We start from the raw sequence: 20,188 nt of genomic DNA on the forward strand, positions 1-20,188 counted from the left end.
GAAGTCAGCAGTGCATGTTACAATACAGCAGACATTTACTCTCTTGTGGATGAATTTAGCATTTGTGGTCATAGACTGATTATATTTGCTCAGAGTGTAAATTCAATGGTTTTGAAATACTTGAAAATTGAGGCAGATGATCCTGGGGTGGCACAAGATGTTGTCACTATCAAAAAAAATCTGTGTTCTTCCAAAGCCTTAACTGCACCAAATGTAAGTGTTTTAAAGGAAGCAGCTAAACTTATGAAGGTCTGCAGTAGTAGTAATAAAAAGCTTCCCACTGAAACACCAAAATCGTCATGTATCTTACAGATAGTAGTAGAAGAATTTCACCATGTATTTAGGCGAATTGCTGATTTACAGTCTCCCCTATTCAGAGGTACAGAAGATGATCCAGCTTCTTTCTTTGAAATGGCTAAATCAGGACAGATAAAAAGATCAGCTGATGAATTGCCACAGAAAACAGTAGATTCAACAACATGGCTTATATGTTCTTGCATGGACACTGGGGACGCTTTAAAATTTTCATTACATGAAAGTGGACGAAGACTAGGTCTTGTTCCCTGTGGTGGAGTAGGAGTGTTGCTGTCTGAAACCCAGGATCAAAAGTGGATTGTGAAACCTAATTGCAACAGCATAGGTGAAGTATTCTGCTATTTACCTCTACGAATAAAAACCGGCTTACCTCTTCATATAAATGGCTGCTTTGCAGTTACTTCAAATCGGAAAGAAATCTGGAAAACAGACACGAAAGGAAGATGGAATACAGTATTCATGAGGCATGTTATTGTAAAAGCCTACATAGAAGCACTTTGTGTTCTACGTGACATGGCAATCAATGGTGAGCTAGTTGACTACAGTTACTGTGCAGTGTGGCCAGATCCTGATTCAGTTCATGATGATTTTTCTGTTATTTGCCAAGGGTTTTATGAAGACATAGCTCATATGAAAAGCAAAGAAGGGATCAAAGTGTTTTCTGATGGTTTCTCTTGGGTTTCTATGAAGAATGTAAGGTTTTTAGATGACTCTATACTGAAACGACCAGACGTTGGACCATCAGCCTTTAAGATCTTTCTGAAGTACCTTAAAAAAACTGGTTCTAAAAATCTGTGTGCTGTAGATCTCCCATCCTGGGTAAAGACAGGATTTGAAGAAGCAGGATGCAAATACGTATTACTGGAGAACACTTTCTCTGAGAAACAGTTCTTTTCTGAGGTATTTTTCCCTAATGTTCAGGAGATTGATGCAGAGCTGCGCGATCCTTTGATGCGTTATGTTCTCAATGAAAAAGTTGAGGACTTCTCAGGAATTCTTCGTGTTACTCCATGTATTCCCTGTTCATTGGATGGACATCCATTAGTTACACCATCAAGACTGATCCATCCTGAAGGAAGAGTTGCAAAGTTATACGATGCTGAAGATGGAAGATTTCCTTATGGCACTACTCAGAATTATCTTAACCCAGTTACTTTGGTTAAACTTGTTCAGTTGGGAATGGCTAAAGATGATATTTTATGGGAAGATCTGATAGAACGTGCAGAATCAGTAGCCGAAATTAACAAGATTGATCATGCTGCAGCTTGTCTCAGAAGCAGTATTATAGTCAGTCTTATTGATGAAAAACTAAAATCTAGGGACCCTAGAGCTAAAGAATTTGCTGCAAAATGTCAAACCATTCCTTTCCTTCCTTTCCTTAGCAAACCAGCAGGCTTCTCACTGCACTGGAAAGGCAGTGATTTTCAGCCTGAAGCAATGTTTTCAGCAACTGATCTTTTCACTGCTGATCATCAAGATACAGTTTGCCTAATACAACCAATTCTTAATGAAAATTCCCACTCCTTTAAAGGCTGTGGTGCTTTGTCATTAGCTGTCAAAGAATTTTTGGGTTTACTGAAGAAACCAGCTGTTAATTTGGTCATAAATCAGTTAGAAGAAGTTGCAAAGTCTTTTGATGGAATCACGTTATATCAAGAAAATATCACTAATGCTTGTTACAAATATCTACATGAAGCAATGTTACAGAATGAATCAACAAAAGCTGTGATAGTTGAACAGCTGACAAACTGTAGTTTTATTCTGGTTGAGAATGTGTATGTTGATCCAACAAAAGTGTCTTTTCATTTGAATTTTGAAGCAGCACCCTATCTCTATCAGTTGCCTAATAAATATAAAAATAGTTTCCGTGAGCTATTTGAAAGTGTGGGTGTAAGACAGGCTTTTACAGTTGAAGATTTTGCTGTAGTTCTGGAATTAATAAATCAGGAAAGAGGGACCAAACAACTAACAGAAGATAACTTTCAGCTTTGCAGAAGAATAATTAGTGAAGGAATATGGGGCCTCATTAGAGAGAAGAAGCAGGAATTCTGTGAAAAAAAGTATGGTGAGATTTTGTTACCCGATACTCGTCTTGCACTTCTGCCTGCAAAATCTTTGTGTTACAATGACTGTCCATGGATTAAAGTTAAAGACACAACTGTTAAATATTGTCATGGTGATATCCCAAGAGAAGTTGCAGTAAAGCTTGGAGCAATACCAAAACGCCATAAAGCTTTAGAAAGATACGCATCCAATATCTGTTTTACTACTCTTGGAACAGAATTTGGCCAGAAAGAAAAATTGACAAGTAGAATTAAAAGCATTCTTAATGCCTACCCTTCAGAAAAAGAAATGCTGAAAGAGCTCCTTCAGAATGCAGATGATGCAAAAGCCACAGAGATCTGTTTTGTGTTTGATCCTAGACAGCATCCAGCCGATAGAATATTTGATGAGAAATGGGCACCACTTCAGGGACCAGCACTGTGTGTTTACAACAACCAGCCTTTTACCGAAGATGATATTCGAGGAATTCAGAACCTTGGAAAAGGTACAAAAGTAGGAAATCCCTGTAAAACGGGACAATATGGTATAGGTTTCAATTCTGTTTATCACATTACTGATTGCCCTTCTTTCATATCTGGCAATGATATACTTTGTATTTTTGATCCTCATGCTAGATATGCACCAGGTTCAACATCAACAAGTCCTGGCCGCATGTTTAGAGATTTAGATGCAGATTTCAGAACACAGTTCTCAGATGTACTAGACCTCTACTTAGGAGATCACTTTAAACTGGATAATTGCACAATGTTCAGGTTTCCTCTTCGAAATGGAGAAATGGCGAAAGTATCAGAAATTTCCTCAGTTCCGTGCTCAGATAGAATGGTCCAAAATCTTTTAGATAAGCTGCGTACAGATGGAGCAGAACTCTTAATGTTTTTGAACCATATGGAAAAAATTTCTATTTGTGAGATAGAAAAAACAACAGGAGCACTGAATGTGTTGTATTCTGTACAAGGTAAAATCACTGATGGAGACAGACTGAAACGAAAGCAATTCCATGCATCTGTAATTGACAGTGTAACTAAAAAAAGGCAGCTAAGTGAAATACCTGTGCAACAAATTACTTACACGATGGATACTGAAGACTCTGAAGGCAATCTTACAACTTGGTTAATTTGTAACAGGTCAGGCTTTTCTGCTATGGAAAAGGTATCCAAAAGTGTGATTTCAGCCCACAAGAATGAGGACATTACTCTTTTTCCACGTGGTGGGGTAGCAGCTTGCATTACTCATAATTACAAAAAACCTCACAGAGCGTTCTGTTTCTTACCATTGTCTTTAGAAACTGGGTTACCTTTTCATGTGAATGGACACTTTGCTCTGGATTCAGCAAGAAGAAATCTATGGCGTGATGACAATGGTGTTGGAGTAAGAAGTGACTGGAATAGTAGCCTAATGACAGCACTGATAGCACCAGCCTATGTTGAACTGCTGATTCAGCTGAAGAAACGGTATTTTCCAGGCACTGATCCTGCAGTATCGGTGCTGCAAAACACACCTATTCATGTTGTGAAAGACACTTTAAAAAAATTTTTATCCTTTTTTCCAGTTAATAGACTTGATATTCAGCCAGATTGGTATTGTTTAGTGAAAGCAGTTTACAGTTGCATTTATGAAGATTTGAAGCGTCTTTTACCTGTTATGCGAGCTCCGAATATTGATGGTTCTGATTTGCATTCTGCTGTTATCATCACATGGGTTAACATGTCTACCGTGAACAAAGGTAGGCCATTCTTTGACAATTTACTACAAGATGAATTGCAGCATCTCAAAAATACAGAGTACAACATCACAACGCGGAAGACAGTGGCTGAAAATGTTTACAGACTCAAACATTTACTCTTAGAAATTGGATTTAATTTGGTATATAACTGTGATGAAACTGCAAATCTTTACCACTGTTTGGTAGATGCAGATATTCCTGTCACCTATGTGACACCTGCTGATGTCCGGTCATTTTTGATGACATTTTCTTTTCCAGACTCTAATTGCCACATTGGAAAGCTACCCTGTCGTCTTCAGCAGACAAATTTGAAACTTTTCCATAGTCTCAAACTTCTGGTTGACTACTGTTTTAAAGATGCAGAAGAAAGTGAAATCCAAATTGAGGGTTTGCCGCTCCTTATTACTCTTGACAATGTTTTGCAAATTTTTGATTCAAAGCGACCGAAGTTCTTAACAACATACCATGAACTGATTCCATCTCGCAAGGATCTCTTTATGAACACATTGTATTTGAGGTACAACAGTATTCTACTTAACAGTGAAGTAGCAAAAGTCTTTGATATCACAAGTTTTGCTGAATTGTTATCATCTGTGTTGCCTAGAGAATATAAAACTAGAAATTGTATGAAATGGAAGGAGAACTTTGCAAGTGAATCTTGGCTTAAAAATACCTGGCATTTTATTAGTGAGTCTATAAATATTAAGGAAGAGCAAGAAGATATGCAAGCAAAATTTGATGATGTTGTTGACACTTTGAAGGACTGGACTTTGCTCCCAGGTATAAAGTTTACTGTCTCAGCTAATCATCTTGTTGTGCCAGAGTGTGATGTTTTGCTGCCCCTCAGCATTATGCATATAGCTGTTTTTCCAAATGCTCAGAGTGATAAAGTCTTTCATGCTTTAATGAAAACAGGCTGTATTCAGCTGGCATTGAACAAAATTTGCTCCAAAGACAGTGCTTTAGTGCCTTTGCTGTCGGGACGTACAGCAAATATAGACAGTCCTTCAAGCATTCTGAAAGCCATACAATATATGGTACAGACATCAACTTTTAGGACTGAAAAGTTAGCAGAAAGTGACTTTGAGGCACTCTTAATGTACTTCAATTGCAATTTATGTCATTTGACATCTCAGGATGACATTAGAATTTTAAAGTCTCTACCATGTTATAAATCGATTAGTGGCCGATACATCAGCATTTCAAAATATGGGATGTGTTACGTCCTCACGAAAAGTATCCCATCAGTAGAAGTAGACAGATGGACACAGTCGACTTCATCAGCTTTTCTTGAAGAGAAGCTTCATTTGAAAGATTTGTATACTCTACTTGGCTGCGTCTCTGTGGATGATCTTGAAGTGTACTTGAAACATCTTTTGCCAAAAATTGAAAGTCTGACTTACGATGCAAAATTGGAACACTTGATCTACTTAAAGAATAGGCTAACTAGCATTGAAGAAACTTCAGAAATGAAAGAACAGCTGTTTGAAAAGCTTGAAAGCATTTTGATCATTCATGATGCAAGCAATAGATTAAAACCTGCAAAGTATTTTTATGACAGGACTGTAAAAGTCTTTGAAGTTATGCTTCCCGAAAAATTCTTTATACCCCAAGATTTTTTTAAGAAACTAGAGCAACTTACAAAACCAAAAAATCAAGCTACATTCCTTCCATCGTGGGTAACTTTTCTACGACATATTGGATTGAAATTCATCATTTCACAGCAACAGTTATTACAGTTTGCTAAGGAGATCAGCATGCGAGCAAATACAGAAAACTGGTCTAAAGAAACACTACAGAATACTGTTGATGTCCTCCTTCATCACATATTTCAAGAACGAACTGACCTTTTGTCAGGAAATTTTCTGAAAGAATTGTCATTAATTCCTTTTCTGTGCCCTGAACGAGCTCCAGCAGAATTTGTTAGATTTCATCCTCAGTATCAAGAAGTTAATGGGACACTTCCTCTTATACGATTCAACGGGGCACAGGTGAATCCTAAATTCAAACAGACTGATGTGTTGCAGTTGTTGTGGACTTCATGTCCCATTCTTCCTGAAAAAGCAACACCTTTAAGTATCAAAGAGCAAGAGGGAAGTAGTCTTGGTGCGCAAGAACAACTTGAGCAAGTTTTAACTATGCTGAATGTTAATTTGGACCCTCCCCTGGACAAAGTTATCAATAACTGCAGGAACATATGCAATATAACAACTTTGGATGAGGACATGGTGAAAACTAGGGTCAAGGTCCTAAGAAGCATTTATGAGTTTCTTAGTACAGAGAAAAGGGAATTCCGCTTTCAGCTTCGAGGAGTTTCTTTTATAATGGTAGAAGAAGGTTGGAAGCTCCTTAAGCCTGAAGAGGTGGTAATAAACCTTGAGTATGAATCTGATTTTAAACCTTACCTTTACAAACTTCCTTTAGAACTTGGTACTTTCCATCAGTTATTTAAACATTTGGGTACTGAAGATGTTATTTCAACAAAGCAGTATGTTGAAGTTCTAGGTCGCATATTCAGGAACTCGGAAGGAAAGCAATTGGATCCTAATGAAATGCGCACAGTTAAAAGGGTAGTTTCTGGCCTGTTCAAAAGTCTTCAGAATGATTCTGTCAAGGTTAGGAATGACCTTGAGAATATGAGGGATTTTGCCCTTTACCTTCCCAGTCAAGACGGTAGGTTGGTAAAGTCTAGTATCTTAGTTTTTGATGATGCACCCCACTACAAAAGCAGAATCCAAGGTAACATTGGTGTGCAAATGCTTGTTGATCTCAGCCAGTGCTACTTAGGCAAAGATCATGGTTTTCATACTAAATTGATAATGTTATTCCCTCAGAAACTGAGGCCTCGCTTACTTAGCAGTATTCTTGAAGAACAGTTGGATGAAGAGTCTCCCAAAATTTGTCAGTTTGGAGCATTATGTTCTTTGCAAGGAAGGTTACAGTTACTGTTGTCTTCAGAACAATTCATCACAGGACTCATTAGGATTATGAAGCATGAAAATGACAATGCCTTTTTAGCTAATGAAGAAAAAGTAATAAGACTTTGCAAAGCTTTGCGAGAAGGTTTGAAAGTTTCCTGTTTTGAGAAGTTGCAAACAACATTAAGAGTTAAAGGTTTTGCTCCTATTCCCCACAGCAAAAGTGAGACATTTGCTTTCCTGAAGAGATACGGAAATGCAGTAATACTGCTTTATATACAGCATTCTGACAGCAAAGACATAAATTTCCTGTTAGCGTTGGCAATGACCTTAAAATCTGCAACTGACAACCTGATTTCTGATACCTCGTATTTAATTGCCATGCTGGGTTGTAATGATATTTACCGGATCAGTGAGAAGCTTGACAGTTTAGGAGTGAAGTATGACTCTTCTGAACCATCAAAACTTGAACTACCAACACCTGGCACTCCTATACCGGCTGAAATTCACTATACACTTCTTATGGATCCAATGAATGTATTTTATCCTGGTGAATATGTTGGTTACCTTGTTGATGCTGAAGGTGGTGATATATATGGATCATATCAGCCAACGTATACCTATGCAATCATTGTACAGGAAGTAGAAAGAGAAGATGATGAAAGTCCCAGTTTTCTAGGGAAGATTTACCAGATTGATATTGGATATAGTGAATATAAAATAGTGAGCTCTCTTGATTTGTACAAATTTTCAAGACCAGAGGAAAGTTCTCAAAGCAGGGATAGCACACCTTCTACCCCAACGAGTCCTACAGAATTTCCATCACATGGACCGAGGACAATTCCACCTCTCTTCCCTGGTAGAGAGAGCCACAAAACAATGTCCTCAAAACATCACTCTCCAAAAAAGATAAAGTCAAACTCGTTGCCAGAAATACTGAGAGAAGTGACATCTGTGATTGAACAGGCTTGGAAGCTTCCAGAATCTGAAAGAAAAAAGATTATTAGGAGGCTGTATCTTAAATGGCATCCAGATAAAAATGCAGAGAATCTTGATATAGCTAATGAGGTTTTCAAACATTTACAGAATGAGATTAACAGACTAGAAAAACAGGCCTTTATGGATCAAAATATGGACAGAGCCTCGAGAAGACCATTTTCATCCTCTGCTTCTCGATTTCAGTCAGATAAATTTTCATTTCAGAGATTTTATACTTCATGGAATCAAGAAGCAACAAGCCACAAATCTGAAAGACAGCAGTGTAAAGAAAAGTGTCCATCTTCCACAGGGCCATCTTACTCACAACGCTTTTTTGTCCCACCTACGTTCAGGTCTGTTGGCAATCCTGTAGAGGCACGTCGATGGCTTAGGCAGGCCCGAGCTAACTTTTCAGCTGCAAGAAATGACCTTCATAAAAATGCCAATGAATGGGTATGCTTTAAATGCTACCTTGCTACTAAACTAGCGTTGATTGCCGCTGACTATGCTGTGAAGGGCAAATCGGACAAAGATGTAAAACCAGCAGCCCTCGCACAAAAAATAGAAGAATATAGTCAGCAACTTGAAGGGCTTACAAATGATGTTCAGACATTGGAAGCTTATGGAGTAGATAGCTTAAAAACTAGGTATCCTGACTTACTTCCTTTTCCACAGATTCCTAACGATAGGTTTACTTCAGAAGTTGCTATGAGAGTGATGGAATGTACTGCTTGCATCATAATAAAACTTGAAAACTTTATACAACAGAAAGTATAACAGAATTTGAAGGGGTTAGGGAACTCTTTTGTCAAGAGCTTGGGTATTTCGTGTGCTGGGATACAAATGCAATTGTGCAGATTACTGAACATCCAAAAGGTTACACGTTGCCAGACAGTTCAGAAGTGTAGTGCGCAAAGGTGGATGGTACTGAAATACTTAGAATTGAAATTTATTTAAACAGGATTTTTTTTTTAAACTGAGCCTGCTGTATAAGCAAACTGTAAAACACAAATATTTTTAAAAATTTGCAGGGAAACTGAGCTGCAAAAATTAGCTGTATGTACAATATTGTGATTAATTGGCATATTATTGAACTGCACTTTATATAACCAAAGCTTAGCTTTCTGTTAGATGAAGCCTGTAATTATAAATCCTTATTAGATTTTATTTCATTTAATATAATGTTTCCAAAACAGTGACATCAGTTTTCAATGTACTAATCTTAAGACTGGACATACTATGAAATGGGAGGTGGGATAGAAATTAAAGTAACTTTGGAGGTATTCCTCCAAAGCATTTCTGTATTCTTTTGTGTTCTGTAGACATTTGTGTCACTCATAGTAATACTCTTATCAGCTGGATCTGATTATAAATTTGCTGCCGCTTCACATTGTGAACATATAAAGGATAGTTTAGTACCTGTGAACTGGTACAGTTACCTTAATGCTGAGTAATGATACTTGATTTAACATGCAACTTCATGTTATGCATTGATTGCATTTACTTTATTATAAAATAATTAAGTATTTAATTTACTTTTTCCTAGAGCCTGTCAGCTTTGTTTAATGGAAAATGCATGTGGATGATATAGAATTGGTGAACATTATTATATGGTGTTTATGATTTTTTTTTTTTAACATCAAAACTCAGTTTTCAGATGTCTAAATGCTCAAGTTTGGTTTTTTTTTTATTTTTTCCTGAGTGTATGTCTTTGTGTGTGTGTATGTATATATATATTTTTTCACAAACAAACATTGATAATAGTCAAATTCAGTAACCCATTTTTGGTGTACACTGAGCACTGTTCTTTGTTACATGTTTAAAGGTGCTGCAATGTAATGCTTTTTTTATTTTGTTGTTCACTACAGCCCTAGAGAAGTCTGATTTTTAGTTCACGCTCTTTCTTTTATAGTTTGTAATACTTTTGGTAATGTCATGCAATATGTTCAATGTTAGCTATTTGTAAAAAAATATGAAAAAAATAAAAAAATTGAAGGATAACGCTAAATGGAAGGATTTTTCTTTGCTGGATCAGCCACATTTAACATAAATGTTAAACATTTTTCTAGTGACATGCTATTACAATTGTTCACTTGACAGCACAGTGAAACTGTAATTTAACTTGCAGAATACAAAGGAAAAGAAACAACAGTGACCTTGCAGGGCTGATACAGTTGCGATAGTGTTGTAATCCAAAAATAAAAAATCACAATCCAAGGCTTCTTCAGTTTTGTGCAAATTATAAAGGGCTTGTTCTCTTCTGAAAAATCTTGCAAATTGCAGTGGGAAGAAATGTGGTGTTTGGAAAATAATACTGCTTCTGATTGTGAAGCCCTATTATTATTTCTGCTATTAAATATTAAGTGCCATAATTTTAATAAAGAAAAATGCAAACATGTATTTCAGTCTGATGTGTTTTGGTTTTATAAAGTAGACTAAGTTTACCTATTACTTAAAGCTTTGTTTTAAATAGGTAAATACACAATCTCTTTTCAATTGGTTCTAAATAATTTTACAATTATTAAAATACTATAAAAAAGGAAAAATGCTTTTTTCTTGCAATGACAAATGTTTGCAGTTTTGTCAAAGAAATTGTACATTTTGCTGATTTTTTGCAACAAATAGCGTGTAAGCAAAACACAAATCCCAGTGTGCCATGAAATAAATAAGTTTACTTAATTCCCTATGTTTTTTAAACAGATTCCTTTGTGGCTCTTAGTATGTGCATTAAGTCAGGTTCACGGTAAGCAAAATGCTAACAAAAGTGAGAAGTTCTCGCTGTTCTCGCTGTAAACTTTTTCAGTTTAAATGGAGCTAAAACATAAGGTAGCACAGTAGCATGGAAACAAATAACAGAGGAACAACATGAACACTTTCCTGTTTTTAGGTGAAATCTTGAGGAAGGAAATCTTTTAAGCACGTAACTGTGTTTTATAGGCAACTTATGTTGCCTTCCCAATATTAATATAAATCATTAAAATGGCTGTGCAGAACTACTAAACTATTTTGTTATATTTTAATTTTGTTTATTTTGTGTATGTTGTTGAGTACTGACACTGTGAGAAAAAAAATGGTCTCAGTTTTTTGGAAGCTAGCGGTCTGAAGTAAGCAAGCAAACCTGAATGACACAGAAAAATTAATTTATTCTATTACTCCTGAGTTGATACCATCAACCAGTTGCAATAAAATGTGCATCTGGATGCAGAGGGACAGGCAAGAGTGGTGTCTCAATTGGAAGGCTCCTATTTTCTTTATTTGCTTAACTCACTGTAACAGCTAGCCTAAATAAAGAGGCCTTATGAGACCAGGAAACCGTATTGTGATAGAAACTGATTTCCTAAGTGCATTTAGTCCCTGTTAAAAAAATAAATGCGTAATTCATGCTTCCTTTTGGCTCAGCTGGGAGCCTTGGGAAATGCAGAGTAACATATTTGTTCCTAAGCTGGGTATGGAAACTCAGAACAGTTAGCATGCAATGATTCTTTAGTAAGGGTCTGTAGAAGTAAATGTTAGCATGTAGGTTCCACAAAAACACATTTTACAGGTAATTCTTTTCAGCCATGTATATGTCCTAATTATCTTTCACAGGTACCAGTAATGTGTCTAGGAAGAGCAGCTTTAGTAGTCTTGTCTCCCAGGATTATAGTTGTGAGGTTACAGGAAACTTGATTTAACTGTACATTTATTAGTTTTAATCTAAGGAGCAGTGGTTGTTACAGACCTTGGCAGGTTTGGCACTGTTTATTTTCTTGTGTAAGCTTTAAAAGTTTTCCTTTCAAACAATGGCATTAGCACTTATTCTAGAAAGCACTGGTCACTTGCCTCAGCAATTAGAGACAAGAAAAAGACTTTTTTTTAATGAAATGGAATTTTGTGTAGCCAACTGCCAAAAGAAAAATAAATTATTTGTTTTATGAAGAAATGCAGTTTTGCAATATTTGTACTCAAAATATAATCAAAGGTACTATGGTGGTTTGAAAACTAGGATTTAAGAACTATTAGTGTAAGGATTGTGTTCACTTGGTACTTGGGTTGCTTTAAACAAGGCTTTAATAAAATCTATTGTAATTACTCCAATTAAAGTGAAGGAGGGTAGTACCAACTTTGAGATTTCCCATTGCTGGACCTGAACACTTTGGAGCTGGCTGGATTGGTATTGTGGAGCACAGGCAGAAGTAATAGTTCAAAAATAATTAAACTTGACAGCCAGTGTAGATGTTTTCATTTGAAGAAGACACACATTTTTGTCACATAGAGGTGTTTGTCAATGAGTTTTTCATCAAAACTGTTTATCTTTTCTTTTGTTTGCTGTCTAGATGATTAATTCAGTAGCGCTGGCATAATCTTTTGCTTACTTTCACCTATTACAGATGAAGACAAAGGAATTCCAGATGTCCAATGAAACCTAATTGTAAAGCATTTTCTAAATTCTGGAAAAGATATTTTTAGTTGGGGCCAAGATCTTAAAATGATGTACATTTCACATTCCTGCAGTCTTGGGATGACAATTTTGTTTTAAAAATGCGAACATTCATTTAAGCTGTGTTTCATTTGAACACAAAAGGAGAAGCAGACTTTTCAAAATGTATAAAGTTTATTCAAGAACTCAGTTTTCAGTTAATTCTTGCAATTTCCGTTTGCACAAAGCTATATAAAGATAGACAAATGTCAGTACTAAAGGACTGAGAGATGGAGACTGAGGGTTGTGTTTGGGCAATCACAAATAACGTTCTACTACCATTTGGATATTTTACTTTTCCACTGTGTAACAACCCCAACCAGTCACATGAACTGCTGCAAATAATTCTTTTTGAGGGAAAAAATAAGCAAACAATACAGTTCACTATGCTGAGTAGTGTTTTTTTTTTTTCTTCTCTGTTTCGATAACACTTTTGAAAATAAACTAGAGAAGTGCATACTCTCACTTTCCTGTGCTATAATTTCCTGTTAATTTGTAACTATTTACTGAACTTTGATTCAAGCAGAAACAATAATTTTGAAGTATTAAAGAGAGATGGAAAGACATCCACATGGAGATAATCAGAAATTATAATTTAGTGATGTATGAACCATATTGAGTTTAACAAGAATTCAGATTATAGCATCAGCTGATTGCACTGCGGTAATTTTAGCGTAAACTTTGTTTCTCCACTAACCATAACTAAATGAAAATATCCCAAAAATGTTCTTCAGTGACAAGAAGTTGCCATCCAAGCTTTAAAAAAACCTGCACAACTTACATAATGCAACTATATTTTCAGTGTCAATTTTGTAGCATAATGAAAGGAAGAATGAAATTCAAACAATGAAGAGGGGCGAGTTGATGATTTGGATGATGGCAGAACTGAGGATACAGCAGACCTGTCTAGTTTTCCATACTGCTCAGCATCCACCCGTGAAATGAGGCAAGTCCAAAAGGTTTATCTCCACAAGAAAGGCAGTAGTTACTGCAATGTCTAACCGAGGTGCCATGATGCTTAGCAGTGTTACTAGCCAGGGAATTGCACCCTGATTTTGCTAGCTGAATACCACGGCTTTGTAAAAATGTTAACGAAAACAGAGCAACTTCAATGCAAGGAGTTGCAACAGAAGTGGCTTCCAAATACCCAGTGGCTTAGGGGTTAGGTTATTCTTGTCATACACAGAAAGCCTGGATTCAATCCCTTGCTCTTTTATTAACTGGCAAATCACATTTGAAAAAGTGCCTCCAAACCAAAAGCTTAATATGCATAACTTGAAATGCTATGTTTCCATTGCCAGCAGAATAGCCAGACTAAGCAATGTGCTTGTTTACAGTGTCTGGCTAACATCTAGGGATTAGATTAGGTGAACATGTTGTTTGGTACCACATGGAAGTGGGTGTATGTCAGAAACGTAAATATGATGACAATTCAAATACCTTTCAAACTAGGCTGAGCTGAATTCTCTGACTGAAGTCCTGTTTTTGCTGTTGTACATCATCTATAAAAGACTGTAGATGTTACAGCCCTCCAGGTCACTCGTACCAGCATTTTTTAGGTATCTAGCACATGCAGTGGAATTTGCTGGTTTTTATTTTAATACTTGTACTTTCTATCCCATGAATAAGCGAAGTGTGATTGGGTTTGCAAAAGCTTGCATATGGAACTGCAACCACCTAAACTGACTTTAGAAGAATGCTGAAGACAGGTTTCTGTTAAAGCCTGCCTCAGCTGAGGGCTTAGCTGTAGATACAGTTGAGGGTCATATATTTAGGGTCAACAGCCCTCGACTCACCCCTGAAGGTAGATGTCCAAGCCCAGGAAAAAGGAATTTCAGAAATGGAGGATGTGTGGCTTCCTACTTCTCCCTTAGGCAGTATGTTAGCAATCTCCAGATAACATGGGAGGCCTTGATTTACTTGCCTCCTTTGCCTGAAAGGACCCAAGAGCTCAGCTTAAGCACATCTCCTACTTTTCCTACTGAAGCTCCTCTACTTTAGCATTAATGGCTGAGGGCTCCACCCCGCTAATGAAGGGCAATTTCAGTATTGTACCTTAGTCTCCTTGGATAAATTACAAAGGCAGCCCTTGAGGCAGGGACTACCCAGGGGCTTTACCACAATAATAGCAGCTACTGTTAACTGGGGGTTCTTGCTCAGCTCAGTCTTTTGTGCGTATCTGGGATCATAACTGAGTGGTGGGTGTCGTTGCTTGTCCACCAGAGCTGAAGTAGCAAGTTTAAAAACCAGCGTAGTCTTAGTCCTTTTGTTCTGATTCTCCTGCTTTAAGAACGATGATTCTTTTCTCTAAAGGATGGACATTCTGTTGTTTAATGACAATTATGGGTTAAAATTTTTCTGTAAATAGACACCAAGGCACTATGTGATAGCAGCTCCTACCTGGGTAATACTATCATCAAGTATATACGAAAAGCATCAAAGGAGTTAAAAACCCATGAGGTTTAAACAGCAGACTATTAAATACAAATCCTGCTACCCAGAGGTGTGCAAACAATTTATTTGTGTTCAGTGCAACACTGTACAGGGGAATGGGTTTGCAATTGTGTTTCTCTACAAGGTCAATAAATGGTTTGTCAACTCTGGTGAGCATTTATTTTGTATCCAAAGCCCTAATGTAAAAAATAATAAAGAGTAGTTTTACTCTCTCTGTGATGGAGTGTCACTCTGAAAGGATCAGAAGTATCAGTCAACAGCTGCAGATGGAAATGAAATATTCCTCTTAATTGAATCCTGTGGGCTGCAAAAAAGGATTTTTTTTCCCACCGCCCAAACAGTTCCTTGTGTCAGACAATCTGGAGCCACATTAAGGGTTTTTTTTCTTTTTACTAGTACAGCTGGCACAGCAAATTGCCTTGTTGAATTAGTATGTCCTAAAATATAAGAGTTAAAATGAGTATGATGGTACAGGCAGTACAACAAACTATTGCTGTTATAAAATATACTATCAAATTTCCCTGTTGTATAGCGAACAGATTTGAGACACAGGGAGGTGTAAATGACTCCTGGAGCTTTTTGTATTAGTTATTTTTATATGAATCTCAGTAATAAGCAAATCAGCATGTATGTTGCCAAATTAAAAGAGAAAGCTACTAGCAAATTAACACCTTTTACACAGAACTTACACAAATACCACATTTTTCATATCTTGTGTTATTGCAAGAACAAAATTGCATAGACCATTTGCTGGCACTTTCTGAATTCCCCAAATAATGCTTTTTCTTAGCAAATAGTTCAAGTAGTTCCCTCAATTTAATTTCACCCACTAATGCATTAAGTGTTTACATGTAGTGAGAGAAAAAAAACATGGAGCTCAGAAATACTAACAATGACATAATCATCTGACTGAATAATAGTTCAGCAAGGAAGCATATTCCTTTTTTTTTATGCTCTCTGTAAGGCTGTTTTCAAAGTGTTATTGACAGAACATGTAATTTGCTTCAAGTCATTCTTCTGAAGTTGAAATGTCATTTGTGCTCTTCTTCCCCTTTCAACCTGTAGTCCAGAATTGTAGATACAGATTTGTTTCCTAAACCGAAGTACTTTGTTTTTAAAATTCTGAAAATTCTGCTTTTGGTAATGCTCTTTAGCAACAATATAAAACTCAGACTAGCAAGGGGGTGTGCGGCCTTTTCTGGTGCCTCACTGGCAGACGCGGCTGTATTCTTGGCAAGTGGAGCCCACGCCGGCCACTGACAAGTAGAGCTTTCCGTCTGGACAAACGCAGATTTCGTAAAGCCCCTGAGAAATACCGGATCCACCCCTTGTGCCTTCAGGCAGCTTGGGCAGTCGCACAGTTTCAGCATCGAGCAAAAGCTGCATGGGAGAGAGCAGGACAAAGGGGCTCGTTAGAGACCATAGGGCAACAGCGTGCCATAAACCAGCGGGACTTTGCCTCGGCGGTGGTTTAAGCAGCCTTCTGCCCAGACTTTGTTATTTACAAAGCTGGTCGGAGGCCTGGGCTCTTGCCAGACACTAGAACATGGGATAAGCTGGTGCCCACCCTCTTCCTTATCTCTGAGGTAGCAGACGTGCGGCCGCCTGCGTGCCGAGCAGCGGGGCACGGGCGCTGCTGCTGCTGCTCTGTCCTGCCCCGAGTGCTGCAGCCTCCCAGCCGTGCCAGCCGGGGAAGGATGGACGTACTGGTTGGTCTGGAGTTCCTCTGTGGCACCGTACGGCCTCGCAGAGGGGATAGATGGGCTGCTGCGTGTCGCGTGCTGTTGCTGACAGAGCAGTTTTCTGCAGAGCTTCACTCCTTAACCTATCGACTCTGGGGCTGAGGGACCCCACGGGGCTTCCCCGGGGATCACTGTGCTAGTGGGGAGCTGAGCAGTGTCAGAGAAAGCGTTTCTCGAAGCTAATACAACAGTATGTCCATTGGTATTATTATTTAACCTGACCCGTAAATAAAAGTCTTATTATTGGTACCATTAATTTTAATATCCTGTCTCCTTATATTCTGAGGGATTAAATTAGAAGAACTTGAAAAAAAGACTTGAAGTTATTATATTCAGACAGCAAGATCAACCACAGTTACAGAGCCAGAAGGGCTTGTACTCACCACACCATCACTGCTGTGTAGTCTGATATCCATCTGCGAAAGAGCTTCAATATTCCCAGCTTGCGCTTTGATACTAATTCCTCGTGGTGCATCCATGCTCAAAGATCGAGTCGGTGATTCCAGCCTGAAAGTAGGAGCAGGAAATCTGGCAGTAGCACATTCTCATACGTTCCTTTATTTTTTGACACATACGTAAACTTTGAACAAGCACTTGAAGGATCTTGCCTGAAGCCTTATGAAAGATGCAGCTTCTTTTTTCTTCAGGCACACTTGAAAAGGGAGGTAGCCATTTAAAAACACCAGAGTGTCCCACATGAAAAATATAGATAAATTCACAACACAAACACAAGGTATTACTTCAGTGAAAACTTCAGATTATTTCAGTATGGTTGTGATTTATTCTTTAAAACTGAAACCCGTTTTTACATTCTTTATTTTCATTTTTGACGTAAGATACTGAGTTTAACACAACCGCTGCAGTCTGGAAGTCTTTTCATCAACAGGGTTTTGACAACTGCTGTCAGTCGGACCAAGATTCCACTCGATGTGCATGTGTTGTTTAACTAGATGGCATGTGAAACTTAATAACTCAGTTTGAAATAAAAAACGTGCAATATAGCAGAAAGCTGCAAACCCTTCAGTGCCACAAGATGGCAGGAAGGTACCGCGTTAGCAAGGTAATCGCCGCCGCAGTTCAGCTGTGCAGGATGCAGGATTTTTATCTTCCAAAGAGATACAGCTTTGTCTCTTCAGAATTTCCTTACCATTTCCACAATAAGTAGCAGGGATAGAAGTACTGATTAAAAATCATGAGAAGGAAAGAAAAAGCCCAAGCTCAGCAACAAGCTAGTGATTATATTGCTGCTTTTGAGCACTACCTGGTTAAGAACGGCTGCATCTGGAGGCACTGGGAACACTGCAGGATCGGACTTGATACCTATTGGGTTTTGTTCCCGAATATTGGCTCACCTTTCCTGATGACACCAGCCTGAATTTTACACTATCAGCCAACATTAAACAGGTGAATATTAAAGCTAGAGAAAATGAATCAATTGGTGGTCCTGGTTTACATCCATGTTACCTTGTCTATTCTGTACGTTCCCTTGACACATACAAAATCATGTGGGCTACGTCCATAATGCCGAACTCAGACATGCGTCCCCGTTCCCAGGTCTGCGCGTGCTCACCCACTCTATCTTCTGGAAATGTTGGGGAGTTGTGTGTGTGTGAGTATGCGTGCACAGGTATGCGCTTGCACTCCCAGCAGATGCTGTGTTGGCTCCGTGCCTGCTCAACAGCTGCCGGTCTGGACGAGTGGAGGACTGTGCCCCGGCAGCTCCTTCACTAGGGATGTGTCAGGTAGTGAGTCTAGCTGCTGACCGCCAGTGACATGCTAAAGGTATGAAACAATTCCAAACACAGTCCTGATGTAGCTGTCTGATGGGTTTCATTTACTCAGACTGCTTCAGTCCTTCCTTTTTTTGCAGTTACTTCATTAAAACTAGAATTTAAAAGAAGTCAGTTTTGCTTGTGGGAAATTTCAATACTCTTAAAAGTTCTGAAGAAGCTAAATCCAGCTCATATCTCAAAATGTAAACTCATAAGCATAGTCATGCGCAGTCACTGAAACTTCATTTTTATCCCCAAATCTGAAAATAACTCAGGCAATATTGGCTTATCACTGCTGGCCAGAGGTAGCAGAAGATTCTATCCTCTTTGATCTTCAAAGGTTCATTCCGATCCAAATCATTCTATGACTCTATGTTTCTATGATCTGCCTCTCCCTGACATCTCCTGGGTTAGTCATCTTCAATTAGTTTAAACTCCAGGTTGATAATTCAGATGCCTAGCAATGGATAACTGCATGATGGTTCCACATTAGGACCATATGTGTAAAATAGCTTGATGCCTTATCCCACAACTCTGAGATAGCACAAACTTCTGTCATGACCATGCTGAGTATAAGTGCACAAGTACGAGTCTGTTCTGCATCAGACATCTAGTATAGTATTAGTAATCTTTATTAAGCAGTGTTTGTGATTTAACAACTTTTCTATGACTTTTTGCTTTAGATTCTTAGATTTACACTTCCATGAAATGGGAAATCAGTTTTTCCCTGAGTGATTTACATGGGATTATTTTTGCTTCATGGGATTATTTTTCAGTGCACATTTGTATGCATTATATAATGAAAAATTAATCAAAGTGTGTATTTTCAATATTTAAAATCTAATATATTTTCATAAGTCAATGTCAAGGTAGTTGAATATAACTGTTTGTTTTAGCAAAAAGCTATAAACATTGAAATAGCTTTTTTTTTTGTAAAGTATTTCACCTATGTAAGTAATCTATATGTAGGCATAAATTTTAATTTTTAAGCTCTATTTAATATTACAAGAAGGCACACTGGGACAGATTTCTGAAGAGCATATCAGACCTGGAATTTGAAAAGCAATCAAACACCAGAGAGTTATTTCTTTTTACCAAAATTAAAGCCTATAGACTTTGGAAGCATTTACAGATTTATGATATGACTTACATATAATTTAAATTACATGTCAGAATCACATTTGCTATATTAATCACAATTCTAAATTTCTGCTGTTTATACAGGTCCTGTTTCTGGATTAACTAAAGGTGGATTTACCTAATTAAGTAAGTCATTGGAGCTTCTTGGCAATGGAAACTGCAGGGAAGCTTAAGCAGTGATTTTAAAGCCTTCTGGAACTATTATGTGTGAGATTTTAGCAGAGGCAACATTCAGTAGCACTAATGACGTATTGCTTCATACAGCATTCAAAGGTTCAGTGCCTCAAGTCCAGATGTACTAAAAGGGAAGGAGGCACCTAGTGTAGAAATGATGTGACTGAGTTGAACCTTGACTTTGAATGTCCCTTCTCAGTCCCTACTTGGCCGTGAAGACACATGACTTCCTCAGCCCCTTAGACATTGATCTTAAAGTCACCTAAAATTCTTCAGTGGTCCTGGCCCTGAGGCACTTCCAGTTTGTCACTGGTGGGCAGGTTCGGACTTCTCCTGTACGCTTAAGGGTCTGGGGACCACAGAACTGCCCTAGCAGAAGAGCTGACTGATGGAGATACTTGAATGAAGTCAGGGTGTCTCAGAAAGATATGAACAGAGCACTGCAATTA

At 37.9% G+C, this 20,188-nt stretch overlaps 2 protein-coding genes across 2 annotated transcripts in view; one reads left to right on the forward strand and one right to left on the reverse strand.

Moving 5' to 3' along the window:
• Positions 1–9,017, forward strand: part of LOC104628850 (sacsin-like) — a 30,194-nt gene extending 21,177 nt beyond the window's left edge. Inside the window, 1 exon segment of the mRNA XM_010297565.1 lies at positions 1–9,017. This exon segment is cut by the window's left edge and continues 30 nt beyond it. Within this exon segment, the coding sequence (XP_010295867.1) occupies positions 1–8,775 (8,775 nt within the window). The 3' untranslated portion in view covers positions 8,776–9,017.
• A 7,100-nt stretch (positions 9,018–16,117) lies between these two features.
• LOC104628851 (gamma-sarcoglycan-like) lies at positions 16,118–18,173 on the reverse strand. The gene is made up of 3 exons (XM_010297566.1): positions 18,151–18,173; positions 17,037–17,160; positions 16,118–16,291 (listed from the first exon to the last, which is right to left on the reverse strand). Exons 1-3 carry the CDS (start codon positions 18,171–18,173, stop codon positions 16,118–16,120), a joined length of 321 nt encoding a protein of 106 aa, XP_010295868.1.
• Between the last annotated feature and the right edge of the window lie 2,015 nt (positions 18,174–20,188).

The sequence above is a fragment of the Phaethon lepturus genome, unplaced genomic scaffold (assembly GCF_000687285.1).
Source record: "Phaethon lepturus isolate BGI_N335 unplaced genomic scaffold, ASM68728v1 scaffold1232, whole genome shotgun sequence".
In the NCBI taxonomy this organism is placed as follows: Eukaryota; Metazoa; Chordata; class Aves; order Phaethontiformes; family Phaethontidae; genus Phaethon; species Phaethon lepturus.